This window comes from Hippocampus guttulatus, chromosome 1 (assembly GCF_054856545.1).
Source record: "Hippocampus guttulatus isolate MCC_2025c chromosome 1, RoL_Hgut_1.0, whole genome shotgun sequence".
NCBI lineage: Eukaryota > Metazoa > Chordata > Actinopteri > Syngnathiformes > Syngnathidae > Hippocampus > Hippocampus guttulatus.
The window spans coordinates 28,934,295-28,952,214 of record NC_141261.1 but is presented as its reverse complement, the minus strand read 5'-3'; the positions used below and the strand labels follow the sequence as shown (position 1 = coordinate 28,952,214).

General features: G+C 41.2%; 1 protein-coding gene across 1 annotated transcript in view; it reads right to left on the bottom strand.

Moving 5' to 3' along the window:
• The window catches only part of opn7b (opsin 7, group member b), a 31,124-nt gene extending 28,788 nt beyond the window's left edge, over positions 1 to 2,336 (bottom strand). The window contains exons 1-2 of the mRNA XM_086105687.1: positions 2,249 to 2,336; positions 449 to 611 (exon numbers count right to left, since the gene is read on the bottom strand). Of these exons, the coding sequence (XP_085961813.1) occupies positions 449 to 611; positions 2,249 to 2,336 (251 nt within the window). The remainder of the gene's footprint in view (positions 1 to 448; positions 612 to 2,248) is intronic.
• Between the last annotated feature and the right edge of the window lie 15,584 nt (positions 2,337 to 17,920).

Here is a 17,920-nt window from a genome sequence, read left to right as displayed (position 1 = left end):
GACGTTTTTAATGGCCAATTCGCTCATCACTTCCAGTCACTATCGATTCGTGCGCAGCCCTATAGTTAACAAAAAAACAACGACATTGCAACATTAACTAAATGAGTGGAAGGTTTTGTAAAGGTGTTTTCTCAGCATTTTAGCATAATGAGAAATCACTAGGAGATCACATTCACTTCAATTAGATTTCCTGCTTCTAACATTTGTAGCCACCCTTGTTTTGCCCTTCCATACATTAGTTAATATGGTTTCGATGTGAACATATCCATTTCCCATTGTCATTTATTTTATCATGCTCAGTTAGAAAGTCAACAATCTGAATAAATGTCTGATTATTGAAAGCTTTCCTGCTCCGGTAAGTTGACATATTCTTCCAATTCACAAAAAGTCGGCTTTGACAGGTGAATATGACCTAGTGATGTGAAACAGTAGATGAAAGGAGTCTTACCGATGAGTGTAGGCTGATGCTACAGCAATAGGAAAGAGGGAGATGGTCATCATCAAGTCACTGATGGCCAAGTTGACGACAAAGTACTCTGCTGGCTTCAAGGAGGACTTTTTTCGATAAGCCACGAACAGCAGGATCCCGTTTCCCAGTACGGAGAGCACACCTGCCAGGCAGAGTTATACAATATTTGATCCTCATTCTCCTGAAGCTCAACTGTTTTCTATGAAAAATGATTAGAGCCACAGTGAAAAAAAATATATCGTCTATGAGTTTGTTGACAAAATGTAATATTACAAGCATAAAGCTTAAAAAAAACTCACAATGTGAATAACAGCAACTTTTAGGTTACGTGCTATAATCCGGAAAAAAAAATCATAAGCATCTTCCCTGAAGTTTTAATTTGTTTTATTTGGGCTACAGTGTCTCTGCCATGCGCGCGTGTGAACAACGTACATAACAAGACGGCGGCAAAACATAAATGTGATGTCACAGCCGACTACTCTTAAATGTGGCCAGGAGAGCTTTATTGTGTTTAGAACACATTGGCTGGGAAGTTTCATGACCCTGCGCCAACCCTGCGTAACCAACCACCTAATTTAGCAAACAAAAAGACTAAAAACATTTTAATGGTTCTGGTTTTGCATTCAGCGCAATCAGAAAAAAAAAAATCAATACTTGTATACTTATTCACAAGTCATTTCAAATGTGCGCTGTGAGTGAGGGTGTCGGGGGTGGCTGGTGTGCTGGGCAAGACCACTAACGATCCTTTCAGCTTTGGCAAAGTTGCTCGGGGCAACAGTGTTGATGATATTTGACTTGAATTCACGTGAAACCATCAATCAAGAAGTGGGAAGGTGTTGTTTAATTCAAACACAGAGAAGGTTGATTAGTGACGCATGGCGTCTTCAGTTGCCGTCTCCATGAAATGATATCATTTCAGAACAATCATTATTTTCTGCATTTTTTCCTACTCCCACCTCACTTGTCTGTCATTTTCATTTCATTCTCCTCTGGTGGGAGGAGCTAACATAAAAACAGCAGTGAGGAGATAGGAAGATGCAAATAAAGAAATGAGAATGTCCCACCCAATCATCGATTGTTAAGCAGTAACAAGACTTCTGTCGCTGGCTAACCTGCTACTCGGCAAAGCAAGATCACACACGTGCGGCCGTAACACTTTGTCACATTCTGCCAATTAGTCAACACTAGCTCCTCCCCCAAATAGTGCTGGTCATTGAACATCAAAGATGTACTGTACCTTGACACCAATCACCTCTCACCTCAACGTTTATTCAAAAAGTCCGTGCGCTCCCCTTGTATTGTCTGTGGCCACAAAATGTCATGGTGCCAACAGATAACCATTTCATGTTGCTTTTTTGGGGGGTGCGTAGCTGTATCTCACGAAATATTATCCGGTGTGGCTGCACATTTTGCACATTCCAGAAGGGGCCACTGCAAGTTGATCTGAAGCAGCATTTGCGCAGTCACATTCATGTTGTTGATGTGTGACAACATGAATTAACCATTGCAAAACTTTTACTTCAGTTTAACGTGTCAAGATATTCTTAAAAGTGTCATATTTATTCTTTTAATATTGTATATCGGTTCCTTATCTGATGACTTTATTTGCATAAGATTACATTTGTTCTTATAAAAGACTTTTTTTTTCAATCTTTATTCTGAATTGATTAGAAAAGTAGAAAGAGTGCAGCAGTTAAGAGCAATTTCCTTTTTTCATTGTGTCTCTGAAACTCATTCACAGTATCAAACAAAGGAAAAGAAAAAGAACAAAAGCCTTACCAAAAATTGTATACAGTGTCCCCATGAGGAAGTCATTTTCTTTTGATATTCTGGACACAAACAGATATGTTTCGGAGGCATTTCCCATCTGAAAGAAAAATGGGAACACAGACATAATGATGGATGAATATTTTTACAACCCTGGCAATTTGAAAGAGCAAACCACTTTCTTGAGGAAGAGAGACACCGATACCTCAGTCGTCCAAGACAGATCCGATTTTCTACATGACACGATGAGTAACATACCTTCAATAATCTCGGAAAGCACTTTAATGCACTATTGGATGCGGTGACTGCATGGATTCAGTTTCAATTCAGACAGCTTTTGAAATTAAATGTGGAATCACCTGCATTAACCTTGCTTAGCACTATACCACCCACTGTCACAGGTGTGTGTGCAGTGGCGGTTCTGGGGGGGGGCCAACGGGGGCCAGTGCCCCTGTAGCACCGATTCTGGCCCCCCCCCCCCCCCGTGGCCCCCCCTCCGAGCGTAGATTACGCAGTTGTGCCGAGTCGCCGACGCGAAAGGTGGAACCAAAGTGCGTGATTTAACATTCTAGTCGGACCCTTTAGTGCGATCGCCACTTAAAAATGAGCAGGAAAATGAGAAGTAGTCCGCAGAGAAGGACATTACCATGACACGAGTGCTATTTGCGTGTGTGTGTGTGTGTGTGTGTGTGTGTAACTTTTTTAGTCTCCCTTTTTATTTTAATTTTTATTTAACAGGATCAATATATAAGACATTGCCTTTTAAAATTTGGATAATTATATGCATGTGAAACATCTAGCTTCAGTGTATTTGCAATTTTTGTCCCCGGCAGGCTGGTACCATATCCTCTGGCTTGAATATTGAATATTCTCAACAGATGGACACGGCGTATTGTTACGCTTGCAGACATTTTAGCCCTCCTAATACTGTTTTTTTCTCATCACTGTAATGTTATGACTACAATTTCAAAGTCTGAAGAAATAAAAAGTCAAATAAGATTTCGAATCTGTCTTTTTAGCCTGGGTTGAATGTGCCCCCCCCATCAAAACCCCTGGCCCCAGCCCGGCCCCCTCAGTGAAATTGATCCAGAACCGCCACTGTGTGTGTGATGTAAAAAAATACAAAGCGCAGTATGCCAAAACACCGGAAACTTTGAAAAAAAAGCACCTTTGTTATCTATGAACTGTGGCCAGTTCACTGACAAATGAGTGGGTAGTCACACAACGGCCCAGTTCAGATACACATCAGTGACCTTCAAAGTACAAACAGAAAGTCTCAGAAGATTGGGAAAGTTGTTTAGGGCCAAATCACGTCATGCTCCATAATTAACAGGAAGCGGGACAAGTGAAACCCACACTTCCTTGTCTCTATAATCCATAATTCACAATTAACAGAACAGGGACACGCATGCTTTGTTGGCGGGCACAGGAAAGCATGATAAGGCAGAACTTATGGACAGGGCAGTAGGCTGGCTGGGAAAAGCGTGGCAGGAAGATCAGGGGCCGACCGGGTTAGGAATGGAAGATCCATCCAGACACCAGGGTTGAAAGAATTTTCCACAAACCCTGATCAAAACAATCTCGCAATGAGTGAGTCATCAGCACAGCCTTATACATGTTGGCATAAGTGACCGGCTGTGACAGACAGACATGAAACGAATTCGGGTTGTTTGATCACACAAATTAACTTCCGGCGCAAAAGAATTTTTGTTGTGCAAACCAAGTAGTTATTTGCATACAAAGTAGGACCTGATAATTCATTGTTCTTTGAGACCCAGGCAAGTTGCTGAGGCAATCCTTGTCGATGAATATATGTGCTGTGATGGCATGGAAATTATATTCATTGCATTTTTTTAAATGTACTTCATGACTTCAATTTTACTTAAACAATAGTGAATGCTGATAAGACCTGTAGGGTGGGGTGGGGTGGGGGTATGTGGGTCTTTGGTTTGGGGGAATGGTTTGGAAGTGAGGGAGGAGGGGGGGGGGGGGGGTTGAGGTGTGAAGCTTGTTTTGGATGCATTTCTACGACCATACACTCAGTAGATTATCTTCAAAGAGAGCCATGCTTTTTTGATTTACAAAAATTTAAATAATGACATGATTATTATTTTTAGTGTGGATGAAATTTTCAATATTTGAGATAGAAAATATGAGCAAGATTGCTTCTTCACTATAAATAAGTGTGAATGAAAACAATAATGTGTCAACATCAAAATGTTACTTATGTTCATGGTAATTGTTGACATTTCAAGAGGACAGAAAACTGACTTTTGAATTGCCGCTACACAGATGGTTGAGCCCAATGTTGGAGCCCAAGTTGAAATTGCAGTTGTTTTGTCTTTCAGCCCAACTGGTAAACGTGTGGTTCTCATAGCAAGTAAATTTTTCTGAACCGCTTCATCCTCACAAGGGTTGCAGGGCGTGCTGGAGCCTATCCCAGCCGTCTTCGGGCAGTAGGCAGGGGACACCCTGAACCGGTTGCCAGCCAATCGCAGGGCACACAGACGAACAACCATCCATGCTCACACTCACACCTAGGGGCAATTTTGAGTGACGTACTCAGAGAATGTCGCAAACAATGGGGAACAGCTCCTGGCTGCTCAGCAGCAGGCCCTGAGCAACAGAGCCATTGAGGCCCAGATGTACCACACCAGACAAGACCCAAGGTGTAGGTTGAGCAAAGAGGCACTGAGACGATCCAACACATAATGGCAGGGTGTAAGATGCTGGCAGGGAAAGCTAATATTAATAAGAGTCTACCTAAACATCTGTGCGGCGTATGGACTGGAAACCCCAAGGTCAAAATGGGAAACACCTCTGAAGGTGGTGGAGAATGACCGAGCGAAGATCCTGTGGGACTTCCAGACCCAGACTGACAAGATGGTAATGACGAACCAACCAGATATTGTGATCATAGATAGAGGGCGCAGGAAAGCAGTTGAAGTGGATGTAGCGGTCCCAAATGATGGAAACATCAGAAAGAAGGAACACGAGAAACTGGAGAAATACCAAGGGCTCAGAGAGGAGCTGCAGAGAGCCTAGAAGGTAAAGGTGACAGTCGTGCCTGTGGTGGTCGGAGCACTCGGGGAAGTGACCTCCAAACTGAATGAGTGGTTGCAACAGATCCCGGGAACAACATCCAGAAAAGCGCAGTGCTGGGAACAGCAAGGATACCGCGCAGAACCCTCAAGCTTCCTGGCCTCGGGTGGAGGACCCGAGCTGAATGTGGGACGGACACCGCTCGAGTGAGACTAGGAAAAAAAAAAAAAATATATATATATATATATATATATACACACACACACACACACACATACACACACACGCACAGTATATACACACACATCCATCCGTTATTGATCCACTTATCCTCATGAGGGTTGCGGGTGTGCTGAAGCCCATCCCAGCTGTCTTTGGGCAGTAGGCGGGGGGACACCCTGAACTGGTTGCCAGCCAATTGCAGGGCACTGTCATGACCAACAGGTGGCACTGTAGGGCTCCCCGGCAACTGCACACCTGTTGGTCATAGGTAATTAGGGTTTTAAAAGGACTCCCAGCCCGAACACTCAGTGTCGGGTCATTGTTTGCTCTTGCTACTTTCATGTTTGTTTGTTGTTGCTGTTTGCTACTGTCATGTTCGTTTGTTTGCTGTTCCTTAACTGTTGTCAGGTTTGTTTCGGTCATGTTTTGGTCACGGTTCTGTTTTAGCTTCACTTGTTATTTTTGTTTGCTACTTTGGACTGTTTGTTTTTGGATTTAGTTTTCTCTGTGTTTTATCAATACACTTCTTCAAGTTCACCCTGCTCCTTCCTCATGCCTGCTTTTGGGGTCCACCACCACCTCGCAAACGTGACAGGCACACATAGACAAATGAAAACATCCACACTCACACCTAGGGGCAATTTGGAATGTTCAATTAATCTCCCATGCATGTTAATGCAATGTGGGAGGAAACCCTACATACCCAAAGAAAACCTACACCGCACAGGAAGGTTGGAGCCAAGCAGCGCACGACAATTTGAAATGCTACGGGGGCTGACGATTGTCTGACAAACCTCAAGTCATAAATCAAATTGACAGTTTGCATGAAATGAAAGATTCCCAGGAGGGAAGCTATGGAACTCATCCCCCTCTTACTGAGAACATGTTGCAGTAATGAATGATTGTAAGACACCTCTGTGACAAATCAAATTTCCCTGGTATACAAATTTACCGATGGTACAAAGACAGCGGGGGAGGACAACGATGTCAAGGACGGTGGGTGAAGACTATTACGATAAAAGAATGGCAGGCTGGAACAAATGTGGGTGGACACATGAGGAATGAGCAATATCCCATGACCGAACCTGTCAGTGGTGCATGATTGAAAAGAGAATGACCAAGATTAGTGAGCCAACTTGTTCACCGTATACATGAGACGCTTATTTTGCTCATCCCGCTCACCAATGCCTGGGTGATCCCCTCGGAGAAGCTGGAGTGCGTCTCCAGAGAGGGAGGCCTCACACTCCCACCCTGACCTGATGATTTCAGCCAATGTGACCACTGGCGTGATTGTGAGTGTCAATAGTTGTCTGTTTCTGTGTGTCCTGTGAGCAGTCCAGGGTGTAGTCCATCAGTGTCATAGTCAGCTGAATCAGGCTCCAGTTCCAGGATAAGCAATAAAACCGGATTCAGTGGTTCGATGTTGTGATGACATAACCCTAAAATCAGACTGCAGATTTGCATGCGTGTTACAGTTCCAGTGGATTTAGAAAAACAGTTTAGATATTTATGATGATGACGTGATAGGAACTGTCTATGATGTATTCATTCCCCCTTCTGCTTTTTTTGCGACTCATTCAAGACTTTAATCTATTGAAAATTCAAACACTGCCCCTGAACTCTACCCTTAATGTTCTATGCGACGACTGAAGTTATTAAAGTTAACGATTCATGTCAAGCGCTTTGTTACAGCTGCTGATGTTGTGAAAGCGCGATATAAATCTTTGATGTATTGTATAGTATTGTATGAAAACTAACAAAATCCCTCAAGCTAAAATAGAAAAAACATATTTTTCTTGATGATATAAAATTAAAACGAGTGTCTGTAAAAAAAAAAAAGACAAATACCAGTGACACATTTTATGTTCATGAAATCATGTTGTCTTGATAAAAGTGAAGCTTACTTTAATTTCAGCAAAAATGTGTTTTTGTCTTTGTCAATTCATATCACACATGAGCTTTTGAGGTTATTTTTAAAATTACTTTAACAGCCATTTGGAATTGGAGTTTACTTTATTACACAATAGTTGGTGACATTTTTTTCCCATTTATGAAAATATAATGAACACTAAAAATAAGATAAACAAAACAAAAACTAACAATTTTTCAAAAACTATAAACTAATGAACATTAACAACCCTGCTGTAAAAACAAATTTAAACTCACTCAATTTAGAAAATAAAAGTCAAATTGAAATAAAAAACTAACTACAATGAAAAATCCCCAAATTATTACCCTGGCCACAACTCATGACAGCAACCGCATCCATTTTCTCTTCACAAGTGACCATTCTTCTTCCGATGAACTGCCTTCAGGTCAAACTGTGGAGTCCCGAGCCAGAGAAATGGCAGAGCTCAGTTATGATACTTCCCGTTACACTATGAAAAAAAAGAGGCCACGATTACAGAAACTTTATTGTGTAGTGTTTGAACAACTAAAGATGTTTTTTTTTTGAGAGAGTTGACAATCATGTCATGAGAGTTGAGCCTAAGTCAATAAACATATGACGCTGTCTGTTTTTTTTTTCCACCATAGTACATCAGTGCCCTAACTTTGGAACAATTGATAAACAAATAATTATAAAAATATAACTCACCATCACGATAACACTGTTATAATTTGTGGGAGTGCTCCATTTGTTTTTCTCAAACAAGTTGCAGGGTCTTATCTTGTGTTTCATAGAATAGTCAGTCTAAAAACAATTTGTAGCATTTAGCTGTTTTTGATTTAGCTTTTATCCTATTTCAGGATGGACTCGCATATTTTGCAAGCGACCGTGCTACCGGTCTCATTTCTGGTCGTATCTTTCCACACGCTTGCAACAGAGTTTGTAATTGATTTCCATTGTGTATTGAGTTTCTGTTTCTCACTTGAACTCTGTGCACCTCTTGTTTCACCAAATCCTGCTTGATTTCTCTATTTTAGTTTTGTCTTCCTCGAGCTTCATGTTTTGGCTGTGATTGACAGTAGTCCTGAAACTCAGTTGTGACTGACTCCAGCTTCCTTGTAACCGGCATCAGATAATTAGTGTCTCTAATGACGGTTGTAATAGTTGATGTTTTATGTTCACTCTTTATTGATGCCATTCACGGACAACACAGGCAGTAAACTAAGAAGTTTGTTTTGGCTGTTTGCCAGATGGAACTGTGACACCAACTTGTTGCTGCAGAAACCAGCTGGCATATGTAACTGTACTCCAGTGGACAATGTCAGATAAATACACCGAAATATCAACTGCTCTTCCTTCCATTACAATTGCGCCTGTCTTTTAAGGTGATAAGAATGCAAAGGGAGATAAAAAAAAGAGACAGAAAAGAGAAAAGCAAATCCCCATATTGATAGTATGAACAAATCTTCACATTGCTTATTAATGCATAAGTGGTGTTAAACCCTTAGAAATGAATCAAAATATGTTGGGGTGAGCAAAATGCTCATAGCTAGCCTGGTTGTCATTTATCAAGACGAAGTGGATACGCAACATCGATTTCATGTCAAACAACTGTGGGACTATTTTAAAATCTCATTACATTTACGATGACAGTAAATGATATTAGTTCTGGTCTCCAACTGGCCATGAACGATATTGTCATGGCTGGAAATTCGTTCCGTATATTTTGCGGCAGGAGAAATTGAAGGGACTGGATTTTCCCTGTCTCTGTGCAACATACTGTAAGATGATTGCATAAGAAGTGCGCAACACACACACACACACACACACACACACACACACACGCACCTACATACTCTGTACTTGCAATACGGCTGATTTTTACTGTTACATAATTTGCAGGCTTGCAATTTCAAGTCTTGTTAGACTCATCAACAATTTGCCCTAGAATGAACAAGGTCCAGTTTTCTTTGAGCTTGATCAAGCATTATCGTCCAAATCGGCCAGCACATAGTCTTTTTTAAAGTGCTGTTGGTTTGCATTTCCTCTCCATATCTTTGCCTGATACGAAAGATAAAAGAGTAGAAAAGGGGGGAAAAGGGGGCTGGGGGGGGGGATTCTTGTGTGAGCTAGAAAGACAAGCAAGCAAAATGCAAGAACAAAAGTAATTGGGAAAGGCTATATCTCCAAGAGCACAGGGAGATGCACTTGGAGCTGTGTACAACAGTAAGATTATGTATATAGGACGTGACTGATTATGTATTAAAAAAAGTACAGCAGACAGCCTCGAGCATTTTCTCCATCACAAACCAACAACTGCTCTCACTTTTATTTTACAAAAACTATCACTTAGCCTTCCAAATGCAGTCATTCTTTACTCTGCAACCTGTAAATAATTGCATTTTTTTTCCTCACCGTCACAGTTTCAGAAACAGCACCAAGACACACTAATAATTTCTTTTCACCAACAAACTTTGATGGGTAATCCCCACCGTTGCACCCACAAATCTGTCAAAATATGAATGAGATAAGAGTGGGAGTGAGACTCGGGGTACGCAGTCAATGATACAGGCAGCACAGGTCTTCAACTTCCTTTCAAGCCTGCAAATATGCGCTGGTGAGTCAAATCTCAAGCTTGGTGAACAGCAAGTCTGACGGGGGCCTCTCCATCACTGACTGTATTGCTCTCGATATCAATTTGTGATGATGAAGTAGGGGAGCTTTGTCCAAAGGACTTAGTCAGCTTCACAGCTAGAAACAACCCTTTAGATTATATTTGATACTGTGCGCTATTCATTTCTATAACAATATCTCACTGGGTGTGAGAGAAATGCTTTTGGGCACTGTGCAATAATAATAGACATAATACAATATTCAGCATATTAGCATACACACTATTCACTCTTTATGCTATGATCCATTTTTATGCCTCACGATTGGTTCAAAGATGATTTTCAATGTGCAATATTATGGGTACATATTATGCATTTCAAGTGTTTTTTCTTATGATGTGCATCCTGAGTATATTATAATTCATCAATATGCCATCACTGTATACATCACCGTCAATACTACACTTCTCATTGTGCACAAATTGTACAACATTGCTGTAGTATAAAAAGACAATACATATATATATCTATATGTATATCTCTCTCTATATATATATATTTAGATATAGATATATATACTGTATATATTGTATATATAGATATATATATGCAGTATATACAGTACATTAGATTGTTTTTTTTGTTTTCAATATTCCCAGGAGAAGTGAGTGCCTCAGTAAATTTTGCCTATCCATGATTCACCATTTGTCAGCAGCCAGGGTACCCGTCCGTCACTATTTCAAGCCCAACCAAACTGCAATCTGCAGTTCGTTGTTGTTATTTTAACAATGCTTCCATCATTGCTTCCATCAGTAAATTTCACCAGTCTGTCAATCATCAATCCATCAGTCCATCAAAAAACAAAACCAAATATCACGTCTAACAGATGAAAACCCCAATTTGATTAAAATGGTAATAATATGATGTATTAACATCATACGGTAACTCCCCAAAGAGCTTTGCAAAAACATGCCTACGTCACATTGTAGCCAAACATACAGGAGAATCCTGGTGGATTAATGTGCCTCGTAACTCCCTGTGGAACCCGAAACGAGGTTGCCATGACTGTCACTGCTTCTTCTTCGACGTCTTCTTCTTTGTCTTTTGACGGTGGCCAATACACCTTTTGGTGCATTATCGCTACTTTCTGAAATGGTGTGTGGGTCTGGAAATTACTATTTCACAACCTCCTATTTTAGCCTACTCCTTAAAAAAAATTAAATAGAAATTCAAGAACTTCTCTGTCATAATGTCTCTCGTATTCAAATCTAGTTTGTGACCTCTTATCTCATAATGATTTGACCAAAGAACAAAGAGGTACTCCAGATGCAATTATTTATTTATAGATGACTTCAGTATGGATCGAAATGTTAAAAATAAATAAATAAAGAATGAGAATTTCAGTTTCCTGAGCAACAAATGCAAGTTCGTTTGTGAAAACTTCACTATCTTGACAACATAGTTCCTTTCAGAAGAGCCAGAGGATAAATGCTTTCCATTCGAGGTCTCAAATTCAGATCGTCTGGGTCTGTCTGAGCCACATCAAGTATTCAGTCAACAAAAGGGTTTCAAGTATTCAAAAAGAATACAACTCATCCAATCGTCTAAAAACAGTTCAGAACAAGACTGGTGACCCAGTCTTCTCGCCCATCGCCCAGGTACTTTGCAGACTCCTTTACATGTCTAGTTGAGAAACGATGTCTGGTTTCTTGAGTACCGTATCTATCTCTGAGCATTCAAGTCATGTCTGGGTGTCGCTGTGCCCAACAAGTAAACTTTTGGTGTCCTGTTTCTCATGAAATTGGCTTTTCTCATCACCAACCTTTTCTCTTCACAGCATGTTTTGAGGAACTGGGTAACAGGATATCTTTCATTTGATGTCACGTCGAGATTATTTTTCACCAAAAGATGCCCTGAGCCTGAGCTATAGTAGCCCAAAAGTGATTGAAACACACACACACACACACACACACACACACCCAGGGCAAGGAAATGACAAAAAAAGGTGGGAGTTGCACTAACGTTACACATTGATATTAAGTCGGGGGCTTGCGAAACATCATTTTGCGGGCCGTCGGGCCACACGTTTGAGACCTCACCTCTACATTTACAAGTGAGTAGCAAAATCTTTGTTTCCATGGCATCACTTCAAAGTTAATGAAAGATGTTCTTGCGCTTTCTTTTGCTGTCTGTGCTGATTTTGACAGATCTTTTATAATTCAGCGGAAAAAAAGGGACATTACGCTTCTTGTCAATGCACTGAATACTAAAGAGTCTTGTCTCGAATGTTGAAAGAGCAGAAAAGGCACAGAATTACATTCCTGAATATGTGAACAGCATGTTTGCTGCGCTGTATGTATCTGTATGTATGATAGGTATGTTTTCAATTCCCAAGTCATTTACCACCTTGGGAAATTGTTTGGCCCATTTATCAGCAACCTGGTTTCTGTTTTCATGATGATCAGTGCAAAATGAGTTGAGGCTCACCCTCAATCAAGTCACCCCCAAACAGCTGTGGTCCAGCGATCTCTGGCAATAGCAACACAGTTTGTATCTTTCAGGAGGTTCTCCCGAGTGTTGGCGCATCAGTCTTGGATATCATCAACAGCAACCTCTCTTCTGGTGTAGTTCCCCAACAGTTTAAACATGCTGTGGTCCAACCCTTGATCAAGAAACCTGGTCTTGATCCAGATGTGCTGTCAAGTTTCAGGCCCATTTCCAAACTGCCTTTCATTTCCAAAATTCTGGAAAAAGTGGTGCACATGCAGTTGAAATTTTTCTTGGATGAACATAACATCTTGGAGGTCTTCCAGTCAGGTTTCAAGACGATGCATAGCACGGAGTCAGCCCTGTTACGCGTTTCTAATGACATCCTCCTGGCAAATGACTCTGGAGACCACGTGTGTCTAGTTTTATTGGACTTAACTGCAGCATTTGATACAGTGGATCACAGTATTCTGCTGACTTGTTTGCAGCACTCGGTGGGCATTGGTGGCAGTGCTATTGAGTGGTTTAGGTCCTATTTAGCTGACAGAACCTTCTGTGTCAGCCTTGGCTGCTCTGAGTCAGGCACTGCTCCCCTGTCATGTGGTGTTCCACAGGGCTCAATTCTGGGGCCTCTGCTGTTCTCGCTGTATCTGCTCCCATTGGGTTCCATCTTAAGGAAACATGGTATTCCCTTCCACTGCTATGCAGATGACTGCCAGATCTATGTCCCACTGAGCAAGAAAGACGCCTTCTCATTAAGGCCACTCCTATCCTGTCTGGAAGAAATCAAAACCTGGATGGCACAAAATTTCTTGAGATTCAATGAAAAGAAGACAGAGGTGATATTGTTTGGTCCCAGTGGCCCTTGTACATTCCATCCTGTAGACTTGGGCCCCCTGTCTCCTTATCTTAAGTCAACAGTCTCAAACTTGGGCCTTAAACTGGACAGTGATTTCAAACTCGATCGGCAAATTGGTGCCGTTGTTAAATCCAGCTTCTTTCACCTTAGACAGCTGGCCAAAATAAAACCTCTCCTCTCACATGAACACTTTGAGACAGTAATTCATGCCTTTGTCACATCCCGGCTCAATTACTGCAATGCCCTTTACTTTGGAGTCAGCCAGTCCTCCATTAAGCGCCTTCAGCTGGTCCAGAATGCCGCAGCTCGCCTCTTGACTGGTACTCGTAAGAGGGAGCACATAACTCCTACTCTGGCATCCCTTCACTGGCTCCCCATTCATTTTAGAGTTATTTTCAAGATCCTCTTATTTGTTTTCAAATCTCTGAATAATCTCGCGCCACCTTACCTCTCTGAGCTCATCCGCCCCTACACACCTGCCCGGCGCCTCAGGTCTGTGGACCAGACCTTATTAGAAGTACCAAGAACTAAACTGAGGCTCAGAGGGGATCGAGCCTTTTCTGTTGCTGGTCCCTCTCTCTGGAATGACCTCCCACTGAACATTCGGCAAGCCTCCTCGCTGCCCATCTTCAAAACCCTCCTCAAAACTCACTTGTATTCTTTGGCATTCGACTCAGCATGACTTAGATTTGTTCTTGGTTTTACTGTTTGGTGCTTTCTACCGCCTTTATTACCGATTTGTCTTACTGTTTATTGTGCATGTTAAATTGCTCCATGTACAGCACTTTGTATGCAGCGATGGCTGTTTGAACGTGCTCTATAAATACAGTTGACTTGACTTGACTTGACAGTGTGTGTGTGTGTGTGCGTGTGTGTGTATATATATATATATATATATATATACATATATACATATATATGTATATATATATATGTATTAGAGCTGTCAGTTTAGCGCGTTTTTATTGGCATTAATTTAAATGAATTTTAACAGGATTACATTTTTCTCACGAGATTAACGCGGCACACGTCACAGCGGATGTTACTAAGCATAAAACAACTACACATTGTGTGTTTAAAACGGCCACTTACAGTAAGTTGCTCTGCCTTATGCTAACAAACAATGCCAAACGCCAATGTCATATAAAAGATTAACATTAAACGTTACCGTACGGATTTAGAAGCAACGGTTATTTGAAAATAAATGGTGAAGCAATACATTGAGGAAGAATACAAAAACATTCTGAGACACTTATGTATTATTATATATTGCTATTTTTCTTATTACAGCATCCTACCGAATCACTTACAATCGTAGTGGCAGATGAAGTGCTGCTGTTCATTTGTGTTTGTACAACTGTGTTACACTGCCTTCCGGTGGCCAAGGTGGGAACACCTGAAGGAGCAGCACAATGAATTGGACTGCAGCATTAAATCATCATACACAAGGTCTATAATGATGTAATTTTTGTATTATAATTAATAATAATAATAATAATAATAATAATAATATGTTTTTACAAAATACACTATTGTAGAGTACTATTTTTCCTTATTTAAGAACACCAATCATTTCTGTTTTTGGGGGACTGGAGCAGATTAATACATCCATCCATCCATTTTCCGATCTGCTTTATCCTCACAAGGTTTCGCGGGGGGTGCTGGAGCCTATTCGAGCAGTCTTCAGGCAGTAGGCGGGGACATCCTGAACCGGTTGCCGGCCAATTGCTGGGCACACGCAGACGAACAACCATCCACTCTCACACTCACACCAAGGAACAAGAGTGTTCAATGAGCCTTCCATGCATATTTTTGGAATGTGGGAGAAAACCGGAGTACCCGGAGGAAACCCATGCGGGCCCAAGGAGAACATGCAAACTCCACACAGGAAGGCCGGAGCTGGAATCTAACCTGGTACCTCTGCACTATGAGGTTGATGCGCCAGCCACTGGACCACCGGGCCGCCCCACATTAATCTCTTTCAATTAATTTCATCGGGGAAACACAGAAAGGCAAGTGGTTAGCACATCCTCCTCATTGTTCTGAGGTTGAGGGTTTGAATCCTGGCGCTGTTAGATGTCAAGTTCCCATTACAACCTTCCTGCGTGGAGTTTACATGTTCTCCTAATTCTTGCATAGGCTTCCTGTGGGCAATCCCTCCACATTTCAAAAATATGTTTCTTAATTGGTTACCTGATAAGAAATAATTGAATTGTTCGTGAGTAGGAATGTTGGTCCATAGTGCCCTGCACTTGATTGCTGGGCAGTCCGACGTGTAGCTCACCTGCCTGTGACCCTTATACAGAAAATATGTACAGGGAATTGATGGGACAGTTTTCCTCATGTGCAAAATTCAATAATTGCCAAACTGCTGCTTATTTTTCTCATGTGCAAAAAAACACTATCTAAAACAACAGATTGTGTTTGACTTTTGAGGACCCACCAAATCACTTTTACGTCCATCTGCTCAACTCTCTGCTTGCCACTGACAAATGAACTTCAAACAGCATAACGCTCAAAGAATTGAGGTTCTCTGGAGGCATTTTTTTTTCTTTGCATCACTTTAATATTTGGATCAATTGTGCTTACTTCCAACCCTCCATCTGCTTACTTCATGTCAGCCTGCTGACTGATTCACACACATACTCAAGACATTTCCAGATAGAAGGATGTTTTTTTGTGACTGATGTTAACAACATACATGAATGGAAATCATATCTGAATAAATAAGCAACTTCTGTCACAGTTTACTTTGACAGAGTTTTCGGGCAACATCACCCATATTACATTATTTACTTCAATCTACGTTTGGAGCGTTTCCTTCGCTACAAAGTCAGCACTTTGAGTATATCTGTGCCTGCTATGTTTATATCCTCTTTTCTCCCCATTCATTCAAAGGGGTCTTTTTTTTTAATGTACCGTACTGTTTAAATTAACGTGTATATGTTACACAGTGACGGTTGCTTCTTAACTGCGATAAAACTATATCAATCAGGATGTATTGTATTGTATTGTATTGTATTGTATTGTAAAACCAACATGTTGCTCATTGGCCCGGCTCAGCATTGCCACCTATTCAAGGACACCACTCTCAGTCTTGGTAAATGTACTATTACCCAAAGTGATTCAGCAAAAAATCTGGGTGTTATATTTGATTCCATGCTCTCTTTTCAAATGAAAATTATGAATATGACAATAACTGTGTTTTTTCACCTTTGCGGTATCGCTAAGATACGTCCCTTTTTGTCTGCTGGTGACGCAGAAATCATAATTCACGGGTTTCTAAGGGCTCACCTCTTTTTCTCTCTGGTTTTCCCATGTCTAGTGTTAAAAGTCTGCAGTTAGTACAAAATGTTGCAGGTAGACTCTTGTCAAGGACGAAGAACTTGGATTACATGACCCGATACGAGCCAACTTGCATTGGCTTCCAGTCCATTTGAGATGCAATTTCAAGGTTTAGCAACTCATTTATGAAATATTACATGGCTTAGCACCTTACTTTCTCGTTGACTTAATGAGACCGTTGAAGAATGTTCCGCCCCGAATTCTTCGTTCACAACAAGCTGGTCTTTTAGTTATCCCAACAGCCAAAAATAAGTCAGCAGGTTCGAGAGCAGACAGAAATTAGAGCAGCTACCTCAATTGAAAGGTTTAAAACTGTCATGATTCAGTTTGGGACCAACGGGTGGCACTCTAGGCCCCCCCCTGCAGCTGCACACGTGTTGGTCATTAGGTAATTAGGGCTTTAAAAGGACTCCCAGCCCGAACACTCAGTGTCGGGTCATTGTTTGCTGTTGGCTTCTGTCATGTTTGTTTCAGTCATGTTTAGTTCATTGTTATGTTTTAGCTTCAGTCATGTTTTGGTCATGTTTTTGTTATTGAGAGTTTTTAGTTTCTGCCATGGTGTTTGTTTGTTACTTTGGATTCATTTTGTTTTCATGACTTTGTTTTGGATTTAGTTTTCTGTGTTTTATCAATACACTTCTTCAAATACACCCTGCTCCTCCCTCCTGTCTGCTTTTTGGGGTCCACCACCAGCATGCTACGTGACAAAAACCCAACTTAAGACTCATTTGTATACTCTTGCATTTAGTTACACTGCATGTTAGCCTGTTTGAGTCTCCCTTCCTCTATGATCTGTAGAGGGGGTTAGGTGATGATGACCCAATTGGATGTCACTGTACGGATTCTGCGCCGATCCATGTGGAGATGATTTGCACCGACGGAGCTGGGGTGGACCGCCTACTCTGAGGTGTAACTATGAAGATTTCTTCATTGACCAACCAGGCAGGTCCCATCCTTGCGAAGGCATATTTCATTTGTTAAATTGACTTTTATATCGTTCTAATATTACATAGTACAATATTGTGTCAAATGTTGCCCACTCATCATCCATTGCAGACTGGTCATCCTGGAAGGGGGATTCTCCCAATCTGCGGCACCTTCTCAAGATTTCTCATTTTTCCACCAACTGTTTTTTTTTTTTTTTTAGTTTTTCCTTGCCCTCCTGGGGGTTACGATCAGGGGTATCGTTAATATTTCTCAACTGTGGACAGGTGAAGCCCTTTGAGACT